This window comes from Meles meles, chromosome 20 (genome assembly GCF_922984935.1).
Source record: "Meles meles chromosome 20, mMelMel3.1 paternal haplotype, whole genome shotgun sequence".
Lineage (NCBI taxonomy): Eukaryota > Metazoa > Chordata > Mammalia > Carnivora > Mustelidae > Meles > Meles meles.
This window is the reverse complement of record NC_060085.1, coordinates 47408377-47420638: the sequence shown is the minus strand read 5'-3', so window position 1 is coordinate 47420638 and position 12262 is coordinate 47408377. Positions and strand designations below refer to the sequence as shown.

Here is a 12262-nt window from a genome sequence, read left to right as displayed (position 1 = left end):
AGGTTGTGATCCTGGGGTCCTGGGATCAAGCCCTGCATCGGGCTCTCCGCTCGATGGGGAGCCTTCTTTCTCCCCCCTCTCTGCCTGCCTCTCTGCCTGCTGGTGATCTCTGTCTGTCAAATAAATAAATAAAATTTTAATAAATAAATAAATAAATAAATAAATAAATAAATTGTATCTCTGATGATTTGTTTAAGATGGATTCCCAGCAATGAAATTAATGAGTCGAAGACTAGAAAACTTTCTTCATAAAGGTTTTAGAGATAGATATACTGTTTTGCAGAGTGTGTGTGGCTTGTTTCTCTCCAGAAGTGTATGCGAGTTCCTTTCTCATTGCTTTTCTGCTGTTAAAATCATACACTAATGAAGCAATGTTAAAAACATTTCGTTTTCTCTTAACAGTGAGAAAAGAAATCTTGTGGTGGGTAAATAGCACCTTACTGGGTTTGTTGTTGCAGAGAATAATTTTCTTTCAACACTCTTTCCAACAGCTGTCATTTTTTTTTCATATTTGTATTTTTGTTTCACACAAAAATAATTCTTCCAAAATTTACTTAAAAAATGTAACACAGATACATCGTTTGGAAGATGGCCAAATGACTCTAAAACTTCAACTGAAATAATAGTGAGAGAGAAAGACCAAGACATTTTTGAAAAAGATGAAAGATGAGGAGACACTTGACGTACCAGAAATCTAAAAATACTTTGAGCTGTTGTAGTTAAAACATTTTCATCTCATTTTTTGGCAATTAATGTAAATAATATATTGCATGAGAATAGGTAACCTTCCAATCAGTATGGGGTGCACGTGTGTGCGTATGAAACTCCATATTTATGTGTTCAGCATGTGATAAAGGAACCAACACAGACCAGTGGGAAATGATGCACTACCCAGTGGAGTCAAAAGTCTAACCATTTGGTCTCAAAGTTCGTTCCTCCAGAGTTTCCTTCCCAATAGCTGCTACTTTTGCAAGCCCATAGTTTTTTCTGTAAAATAACTGATTCGGGGCCCTGGGGACTAAAGGAGCTGCACGCTTTCTCAGACTTCACGTGAGTGAGAAGCCCAGTCAGTGCCCCGGGGGCCACTTTTCATCAGCAGAAATGGCCCTACAGGATGGACAGGGTATCAGTGATGGTGATCAGTAAGGATGCTCATGAGACCCCCAGAAAGCTGCCGGTAGATGCAGCAGGACCGTGGTCATCGAAGTGTTCCACGCTGGCGTGGACTATATAGCAGCAGCTCACCTGCAGTGCACTAAGCCTGAGTGTGGATGGCACAGAGTGTCAGGCCCATACCCGGCCTTCTTTGGCACTGAGCACACAAGAGAGGCTGGTGCGACAGGGGCCTCAGCAGCCTGGATTCTCTTCCTGGATGCTAGGCTGTCAGAAGGAGGGCCGCTACCGCAAGTCTTATTTCCTAAGGCGCGGGCTTCTGATGGGCCAAATTATACAAGGGCCTGTCAGTGTTAGTAAAGGGCCATGAGAAGGGTGCATTGGACAGTTATGGATAGTTTACGGTGCTTACTGCTCTAGAATTTCATATCCTATTTAAGCACTTGATTCTCCAAGGAAAATAGTCATTTATCCTTAAGCCAGGGCCCCTTTTCAGAAAGCACAAAGTTCCCCGTGATATAAGGACACTTTACAGATGTTTAGCGATGGAACATTTAACTTGGAGTGCAGCAGATGTCTATATATTGGGAAATATTCAGCAGAACTTACCTGAAGAAGCTGCCATGGAAATTCCCAAAACAAAATTAGAACAGTTACCAGGGACCCTTCAAGAAGTAATTGGAGAAACATGACCTAGGGAGAAGGAGACAGCAGACCACAGAGAGGCAACTTCCACTGAGCTTGGAACGAGACATAACAAGATTCACATCTTCAAAATGGGACTCAACAAAATGGGACTAAAATTCCCAGTGAATTATCTCACATCCACCTTGGCTGCTCTTGTGTCCACAAGCTCTGGTCAGTTGAGGGAAGGAATTTATTTTCAGTGATAGGATGGGCTGCGGTGAAACGGCCCCCTCACCTGTATTTGATGGGTGTCATTAGTTCTGGTCTGGACTGAGCGCAACACTGTTCTGACCACCGTGACTCTGTAGAATTGGATTTTTATTTCACTAGGCTGCTGTTACACAACCATTAGTGTGTTTTGGTTTTAATGCATATCAGTTCATTCACTTGAAAATAAGTGGGTTTGAAATATTTCTCATACACATTTGTTTTCTTTTGAGCTTCTTGGAAGCTTTGATTAGTGCAATTAACTTAACATAAGGGTTTTTTCCCCTCCCTAATAGCATACTCACAGATGGTGATTTTGGGGTTTTACCTCACTTAAACTTCAGATTATTTAAAGGGGGAAGAAGACCCCAAACCTTTGGGTAGATATTATTATTTCCTTATCTTCATGGTTTAACAGTACCAGCGGAATCAGTCGAGTTCCTTGTTCAGTAGCTGCCAAGTGTGGGCACGTAGAAAGGATCTCAGCCAGATGGCCTGGAGAGCCCCTCCACTTGTGTGTTCTCTGAGCCTGAGAAATGATTCCTTCCTCCAGAATGTTTGTTTCCTGTTTCAGTTGCTCTTGTGCCCCTGACTCCTTTGCTTCTCTCCCCGAAATAAATGAATTTCTTCCTTTTCTTCCTCTTCCTTCCAGCTGTTATCCCACCTTGCTCTCTCTCATCATCTCCAGATTCTTGAAAGAACAGCTCATGCCAGTGGTCTCTCTGCCTTTACTCTCTCTCTGAATTTGGAACTCTGACCATCGTTCTAACAAGACACCTCTCTACCTTTGTAGAGGGAGTACAACCAGAAATCTCTGCAGCCAGAAATCCTGTCCCTCTTGGGAATTTCTGAAGCTCCCTCCCCACCGCCCCGCCACCAACTTCCCTACTCAGCACAGAGTCTTACAGAATGGGATTTTTTGTTTTCGGCATATTCTTCCTTCTCGCTCAGCTCTTTGATGTCTTACATCATTGAACCCATCCTGCCTTCAGTTGACATGCATGGACTTACTGAATAAAGCAGTGAATGAGCTGCTGTTTCCATAATGAATCCTGAGTATGAAGCAGCGTGCTAACATTGTCTAGTGTTCCAGCTCACCCAGATGAAGTTCTCTTAAGGAGCAGCCTCATAATTTGGAAGTGCTCTGAATTGCCCAAGTATGCTTCCATATTCATATGTCAGCCTGAAACCTTCCAAAGCCAAATAAAAGTGAATTTTAGTTTATTCATTTCTTTAGTCCTACTTTATTAGTAGGGGAGAAACATGAATTCACAAAACGATTTTTATTTTTATTTTTATATCTTATTTTTTTTTAAAGATTTTATTTTTTTATTTGACAGACAGAGATCACAAGTAGGCAGAGAGGCAGAGAGAGGGCGGGGGAGGCAGGCTTCCTGCCGAGCAGAAAGCCCAAAGTGGGGCTCAATCCTAGGACCCTGAGATCATGACCTGAGCTGAAGGCAGAGGCTTAAACCACTGAGCCACCCAGGGGCCCCTATATCTTATTTTTTTTTTTTTAATATTTTATTTATTTGACAGAGAGAAATCACAACAAGGCAGAGAGGCAGGCAGAGAGAGAGGAGGAAGCAGGCTCCCTGCGGAGCAGAGAGCCCGATGCGGGGCTCGATCCCAGGACCCTGAGATCATGACCTGAGCCGAAGGCAGAGGCTTTAACCCACTGAGCCACCCAGGCGCCCCTATATCTTATTTTTATAAAAAGATTTTTAAGGGGCCCCTGGGTGGCTCAGTGAGTTAAGTATCTGCCTTCTGCTCTGGTCTTGATCTCCCTCTGGTTCTGCGATCCAAGCCTGTGTAGTCCTCCCTGCTCAGCAGGGTGTCTGCTTCTCCCTCTCCCTCTGCCCTTCCCGTTGCTTGTGTTCTCTCTTTCTCTCTCCAATAAATAAATAAAAATCTTAAAAAAAAAAGATTTTTAGGTAACTTGATATTTTTAAATGAAATTTTTCTTTATGTTTGAGAATTGCCGTTAGAAAAATGTTGGGAAAAAACTTTAAGTTGAATGTACACGATAGCATAATGGTACTTATTGTTGCTCAAAATTTTTTTCCCCCTCATCCCTCTCCCCTCCCTCCTTCTGAAAAAAGCTTTATACTTTGGTTCTGTGTCTGTGACGATATTATGTGACAGACTGTCTGACCTGCCTTTGAAATGTGATATAATTGCTTGCTGAGGAACCCGTACAGTTGGCCTCATACTTCCAGATTCCGGAGACTGACTGCAAACCTTCTCTTACAAATATGCTTGTTAATGAATTCACATTTTCCTTAGAAAAACAAGTCCCCTCAGTGTTTTGATGATAAAGTCTGGTACTTAAAGATAAGATAGTTGGAAGGGGCTGGTGGAGAGGATAGAAGTGCTTTGCGGTTTTGAGTGCTAGAAGACATTGTGCCCACATACCTTAGCTCTGAGGACAAGATTTATACTGGGTCTAATATGATGTTTCTATAATGCTTTTGAGGGTTGAAATATCATCTACCCTGTCCCCCACTAATTACAGATTCAACTTATGGTCATTATTAGTCTCTGTATTAGGAATAGTTTTATTGGCTCTTCTACCAATAATACAATCTCTCCTTAGGTTTCTAAGCTCCCCTTGAGAACTAAAAGCCATAAAATATCTCTTTCTTGGTTTTTACATTGGCCAAATTGCATTTTGACTATCAGGATGAAAATTAATATTCCTACTTTGAAGTTATAACTCTTTTAGTGCATTTCTGCAGCAAAGATCTTTTCTAAACAAGGCGAGTAGTTTGACAGCGTTTTCCCTTTTTTTTTAAATTTTTAGGTTGACGCCTTTCCTCCCAATGGTTATGGCTTATACAATATAGTAGGGAACGCGTGGGAATGGACTTCAGACTGGTGGACCGTTCACCATTCTGTTGAAAAAACGCTTAACCCAGTGAGTATCATTCTTAGACTATGTATTGTGAGAAGGTTACATCCATCTCCTAGGCAGGCTGTGGCAAGAATTTCATGTGTTTTCTGGGGAGTATTTGTGTGCTGTTGAAATTCATCTTAGAATTCCCCCCAAAGAGATATTTTCAGTAATATATATTAAGTACATGTCTCTTACTTCAATCTTAAAGCACTGTGAAGGAATGTCTGTGAGCATTTTATATGCTGCTGGATTGCGACGGTGATAATTATTTGAGGGAATCTGCCTATAACTTTAGAAATTATATTTAGTCTCATAAATTTGATTGGAGTGAGATATTTAACTCTGCAAAATTCATTAATGTTTTTAGTAATAACCATTGAGATCTGCTAGATAGTATTTATCATGCAACTAATTGCCTGAATTTTGATTGGCTAAAATTTTGATTCAGGGGTATCATTTAGTGAAAATGAGAAAGGGTATTTTCTGGTGAACGTTGAGTCAGGAAGTTGAGTCATTTGGTGATTATTTCCTGAGCTCTGCAGTATGTCATTTCAATGCATCATATGCCTTGGGAATTAAGACAATCATGTTTATCTAAGTTTTACTTACTCTGGTATAGGAAGAATGTTGAATACAACTAGTATTATACTCTGTCCCTAAAAGCAAGCTCTCCCCGCAGAATATATAAAAATTGAGACACTACATGGGCATGTAGGTGGGAAGTACTTCCTTTAAAAAGAATGTGTCTGAATATTTTTTGTTGGGTGAACAGATTAGGGGGAAAGAACCATTTAAAAATCCTATCTCTAACAAACTAGACATTCATAAGTCAGATCCAAGAATATATATTTATACCCAAACTAGCTAGATTGGAAACTTAATATGCTCAATTTTAATCTTTAACCTTTGGAAAAGGCACAAAGAGTAATGATAAAGAAAATTAATTCTTTGATCTCTCCTCAGTGGAGGGTTAAGCAGTTCCAGTAATTGACGAACGTGTCAGACTCTGTGCCTCAGGCCACTTTTCAGAATATGAGGATAAATTTGTTTGATATGCTTGATTTTCCTTCATAGAATAACACGTGGTCTGCTCATGAATAATCTGGAGACTTAAACCCACTTTCTTGGGTGTAGCTGAAAAAGCTGAGTTCTTCAGAAACTGTCATTCATCCCCCCCGCCCCCCCACTTCCCTTGTACTTTCTGGCAGGGCTGGTAGAAGTAGCGGTCAGAAACTCTTTTCTCTTCAAAATGGTAATAAGGTTGTGAAGTTCTCGGTGGGTTTGTGGTTGGAGACGCCATTCTCTGTTGGCAAGATGTGACTTGGCATTTGCTGTCAGAATCAGAAATAGACTTTTCTATTCCCCCCGTCACATAAAAGCATCTGCATGTTTGGAATGGGGTGCACAAGGCTTCAGAATTCTGGCAAGTTGTGAATGTATCTATCTGACCATCTGTTGTCGAGCTGAGTGCTTATTAGCTTTCCGTCTTAGAACTGCTTGTTTCTTCTAAGGATTTACAGGAAAATTCACATTTTTCTCCTTTTCCCCAGTCCCAGGCTCTATCTTAGATGTTGTCCTTGCTCTATAAATTGTTCTCATTTTAGATTTCTCTGTGTCACACTGGCCTCATTTGCTTCCTGATTTGACGGGGATAAAATTCATCTGTTTGGAGAACTAAATCCCAACTTCCTAGAAAACTCAGACTCCATCATTCAAATCTTTACAACTACCTTCATTTCCAGTGCCACTGGCATCTCCCATCCACGGAACGGTGCCAGGCTCCCAGCTGGGCCCTCTCTTCCCTCTCTCTGCCTTGTGCAGCCACGATGACCTCTACAGAGAACAAGTCTTATGCGGCCACTCCCCTGTTTAAAACCCTTCAGTGGCTTCTTGGTATCTAAAAAAGAAAGTACAGACTCTGGGGCACCTGGAGGGCTCAGTGGGTTAAGCCTCTGCCTTTGGCTCAGGTCATGATCTCCTGGGCTGGAGCCCCGCATTGGGCTCTCTGCTTAGCAGGGAGCCTCCTTCCCTCTCTCTCTCTCTGCCTGCCTCTCTGCCTACTTGTGATCTCTCTCTGTCAAATAAATAAGATCTTTAAAAAAAAAAAAAAAAAGAAAGTACAGACTTGAACACAGCTTCTGAAGGCCAACATAATGACATAATGTAATCCTTGCTGATCTCTTTCTAGCCATACTCTACTTCTTTAAACATTGAATTATAAAATTTAACAAAAATTCAGAAAAGTACAGAAAATAGTATAATAGATACCTACCATTTAGATTTCACATATAATAACAGTTTACTGTATTTACTATATTTCCCTTAACCAGAGAAAAAGAACAGAAACTATTCTCCCAGTTCACACTGGGGATTGTTAATATTTTTAATTTAAGCTATTCTGGTCAAGGGATAGCACTATCTCACTGCGGTTTTAGTCATTGTATGTTAAAGCCGCATCTGCTAACTCTGGTATCTGGCTACCCCTGCTTCTGTTGTCATTCTAGGTTTGGAGTCACATCTTGTTTCCTCACATGCCTGGCTGTGTTTGAACGAGTACCACACAGTGTGTGTGAAAGACTGTAGATGTAGACCCTGACAGGGATTCTGGCTAGTGTGATCTTTCTCTAGAGAGGATCCACCATTGCCTCTGGAAGCTTCTGTTTCTGATGAGCTTACTCCAGTCAGGAATTGAGATGTTTTGAACTGAACTTCAGCCCCTATGAGGGCTAGTCTGGGTATATTGTTCTTCAGGACCCGAAAAGCCAGGGGTTTTACTATGGCTCTTCTTCCTTGAAGAGCTCTGCAATCCCGTTTTTTATTTCCTTAGGCCATGAGTCTATTGAAAGTTCTGCTTATACACCTGCCTACGGTTTTGCCGGGGCTTGTTTGTTCCCCAAGTGCAATCCTTTTATTTCTAAACAAACCCATTTCTGCTTGTAAAGCACCTAGCAGTTTTGATTTTTAAGGTTAACACCTTCAAGCCTTCCACCTTCACCTATAGGAAAATGAGAAATGCCACAACGTCTATGCTGTGTGCCAGATACTATACTAAAAGCTTTGTAAGAACTAACTCGTTCTTTCAATAACGCCATAGATGGAGGTGCTCTTTTTATTTAGTCTTTCCATCCCACAAATGAGGAAAGCAAGGCACAGAGGAGCTCAATAATTTCACACAGCTAATGAGAACAGCGCGAGCGCGAACCAAGGCCATCTGACGTCAGAACCTGTGCTGTTGATCACTTCATCACTCTGCCTCCAGACTTCTTAGCACCGTGGACGAGAAGACCCTCTGCTGCCCACAGGGGGATCCATAGATACAACTTTGCTGGGAGAGTGTATCAGTGTTCTCCCGAGAAACAGAATTAGTCGGAGATGGGTGTATGTCTGTATGTGTATATTTATTTATGTAGAGAAGCTTTATTATGAGAAATTGGCTCAAGTGATGATGGAGGCTGAGAAGTCTCACAGTCTGCCATCAGCAAGCTAGAGACCCAAGAAAGCAGGCATGAGAATTCATTCTGAGTCTGAAGACCTGAGAACCAATGGTGTAAACCGCAGTCTGAGGGCAGGAGAAAATAAGATGAGATGTCACTGCTCAACAGGCAGGCAGGAAACAAAAAAGGGGTGAATACCTCTTTCCTCCACTTTTGTTTCTATTCAGGCCCTTAGCAAATTGTGGATGATGTGGTCCCCCCACCCCCGCCATGAGGAAGTATAGTCTGTTGAGTTCACTGATTTAAAGGCTCATCTCACCTGGAAACACCCTCCCAGCCACATCCAGAAATAGTTTAAACTGTGTACCCAGCCCATGGTTGCTCAAGTCTACACGTAAAATTCACCATCCAGGTGGGAAGGAGTACGGGTGTATGGGGACTTGCCCCAGAGCTGATCAGGCTAGAATGGGGCTTCCAAAGGAAGGAGAATGTTGTTACTTTGGGACAGAGAAGTAGGCAGGGCCTGATCAAGCTGGGCGCTGTGGACTGGGGCAGAGGGTTTGGGTTTTATTTAATATGGGACAGAAAGTCCTTGGGGAATTGAAAGCAAACTGGTGATAAGATTTGGTGTACGTTTCTAAACGATTCCTGACTTTTGGGTGGAGGATAGGGCCATAGAGGAATCAGGGAGACCAGTTAGAGCTCCTGTAGTAGTCCCTATGAGCTGGTCCTCCAAGGTCCTGTGCTGGGCCATTGCTAGTCTCTGGTTCCTTTTGTCATTTCCTCCATTGTCTACACAGCAAACACCTGTTCTGTTTTAAGATATAGCCATGGCTTCCTGTCTTGAGTCTTTCTCTGACTCATTGCCCCCAATAAAATTATTCAGTACCTTGTTTGTGTCCCCTTGTGAAAACCCACTTTAAATATTTTAATACTGCAGTATAATATAAAAATATATTTGGACTTTGTCCCAGTTTCTGGCAAGGAAGAACAAAAATGTTGGAATTTCCCGATAGGATCGACTTTGCCAGTCATAATGAGCCCTGTTCATCACACCTGAGTTTATGCTACTGGAGACTTAGAGTGGGCCCCTAGATGGCCTCATGATGGACCTGTCATCTAAAAGAGCCAGTGATTGGGGACTGGGAACTTTCAGCCCCTCGCACTGACCTCTGGGAGTGTGGAGTGGGCTGGAGAGGGAGCTCTGTAAAAACTATTGAACAAAAGTCAGAGAGCTTCCAGGTTGGTGATCACTATGAGGTGCTGGAAGGACATTGCCTCCAGAGAGGGCGAGGGAGCTCCATGCCCCTTCCCTATTCCTGGCCCCCTGAATCTCTTCCCTGTGGCTGTTCACAAGTTGTATCTTTAAAATAAACCAGTGAATGTAAACAAAGTGCTTTCCTAGGATCTGCAATCCATTCTAGTAGTTTGCCAAAACTGAGGAGGGGGTTCCAGAAACTCTGACTTTGTAGCCAAATTGGTTAGAGGTGTGGATAATTTGGGGACCCGATTTAAAAAAAAAAAAAAAGTTCTGCTCAGGTTCTCAGCCTTAGAGCTGCTGCTGTTGTGAATCAACAGACCCCTAGGTGAAACTAAGGTGGGAAGGGCTCGCCTCTGGGCTTCCCTTTGCTCTGGAATGTGAGCCCTGCACTGCCTCACAGCTGCAGTAGTCCTCATCTGGTTTGGTTAAAACGCCTGCTTCTCACTGAGGTCTTGGCTTACTTGCCCTCTTTCCGTAATGGCCTGTGTGTCACCAGTGCTGGGCAAAGAATGTGGTGCATAATAGCCGGTCCTGGAATAAAGCCAGTTCAGATACCTAGAATTGAGGGAGTTTGACCACTATCCATATTTCAGGTATTTCAAAAGCAAAGGCTGGTTGCAAACGAGATTTTCAGGGAGAGTTTCGAACCAAAATATCCAGGCGATTATTAAGACATTTTGACCCAGGAACTGACTTCTTCAGTCTCATGCATAGTATGTTAGCTCCAAGACTAACTCAAAATGGCAAGTCATTTTAAAGCTTCTTTGGGGAGATTAAGAAAAGTCAGGGCTCTGCATGCAAAGGCTAGTCAGGGAATATCTTTTTCTTTTTCAGTGACTTCCAGGGAGCAAAAGTTAATCATTGGTGCTTATTTTATTGGGCAGTTATTTATGGCAAAAGCAGGTAGTAGAAACATCTTGGGTGCTTTGTACACACAGTCCCGAGAGAGGCTGACAGGTATTTGACCCTATGAAGTGTGGGTTGGTTTCGTCTTAGCTGGTAGGAGGTTATGGGTAAGATATATGCGTGTGTGTGTGTGTACGCGTATATCTTCTGCAGCTTCTTAAGATGGCGTCACTCTTTTCCACACAGACACAATCCAGAATGTGACCTTTGCTGCTACCATTTCTTTTAAACAAATTAAAAAAAAAACATTCATTTTTTTTTCTTCTGCCGTTACCTCACCCCAAATTCCCTATTAATCTGTGGCAGTATCTAGTGCTTTCAGTAAAAGAATGTGTAGACCTGCTGTAGCACCCTTGCTTCCAACCCTGGCATACTCACTCGCACTACCCACATACCATGCTGACTTGCTTACTGGGAATGCAACTGGTAATGGGAAAGGATGGTGTGATCTTTCCCACTCAAACTCTGCGGTATATGGTTTCATTTGGGCAGCTTTCTTTCTGAGGGAAAGAACTCTGGTCTTGGAATTAGTTGAAGTAACTTGGATTATAGCTTTGCCACTTAATATTGAAGGAATCTCTCTAAACCTAGAATATCTTAACTTTCCTAAAATACAAATTGGTAGTAATTTTATTTGTGAAATTAAATTTGATGATGTTGCACTTAAATATTTTATACCTTTAAAGTACTGTTGCTTATTATTTTTGTGTAAGTTATGTTTTGGCTACGTAATTGGGCTATTATATGGTCCTATGAAGCAGAATTGATGAGGAATGTGGCTTTGGGAAGCAGAAGGGAAGAAAGTGGTATTTATAAATAATGAGCCTTTTGTTGGCATATCCTATAGTCATCCTTATAATGAAAAACTTGCTAGTGCTTCATGGGTCATTCAAGTCCCGTGGGCATAAAGTTTTCCAAAAAGTTCCTTCTTTGAATAAATCCTGACTGCTTGCCAAATTCTATTAGCTAGAGATTGAGTTTTGTCTTGTTTTTGTCAGTGTGGAATTGGTTGTTCAGTTAGATCGTATAGCTCTAGACAGTTTAGTAAATGTGTCCTGTTTTGCAAGGCTGCTTTGTCACTGTATAGAATTGCCCAGGGAGGCTGTAAGCCCTCCTTGTCTGCAGAGTTTATACTCTGCTGTTTTTTTTTTTTTTTAAGAGTTTATTTATTTATTTGACTGAGACACAACAAGAGAGGGAACACAAGCAGGGGAAGTGGGAGAGGGAGAAGCAGGCATTCCGCCGAGCAGAGAGCCCGATGCGGGGCTCAATCCCAGGACCCTGGCATCATGACCTGAGGCGAAGGCAGACACTTAACGATTGAGCCACCCCAGTGCCCCTGATCTGCTGGTTTTGAATGACATTCTGAGCCCTTGCCCATCACACATGGCACACGCCTTCCCTCTGACTTGAAATTTATGTATATAGCCTGCCGGCAGGTGCCAAACACACCATTCCTGCTAAATATTCCTTTTCCATTGGATGATGGCCCTGGAGACTTGGACTTACACGGCTTTGGTCCAGCTTCTTTTTTTTTTTTTTAAGATTTTATTTATTTATTTGACAAAGCAAGAGAGATCACAAGTAGGTAGAGCAGTGGGCAGAGGGAGAGGGGGAAGCAGGCTCCCCGCTGAGCAGAGAGCCCCATGCAGGGCTCTATCCCAGGACCCTGAGATCATGACCCAAGCCAAAGGCAGAGGCTTAACCCACCGAGCCACCCAGGCGCCCCTTGGGTCCATCTTTTAATCTCCACACTTG

General features: G+C 42.4%; 1 protein-coding gene across 1 annotated transcript in view; it reads left to right on the top strand.

The window, feature by feature from the left end:
* The window catches only part of SUMF1 (sulfatase modifying factor 1), a 105899-nt gene that overhangs the window by 53251 nt on the left and 40386 nt on the right, over positions 1-12262 (top strand). Inside the window, exon 7 of the mRNA XM_045989644.1 lies at positions 4811-4924. Within this exon, the coding sequence (XP_045845600.1) occupies positions 4811-4924 (114 nt within the window). The remainder of the gene's footprint in view (positions 1-4810; positions 4925-12262) is intronic.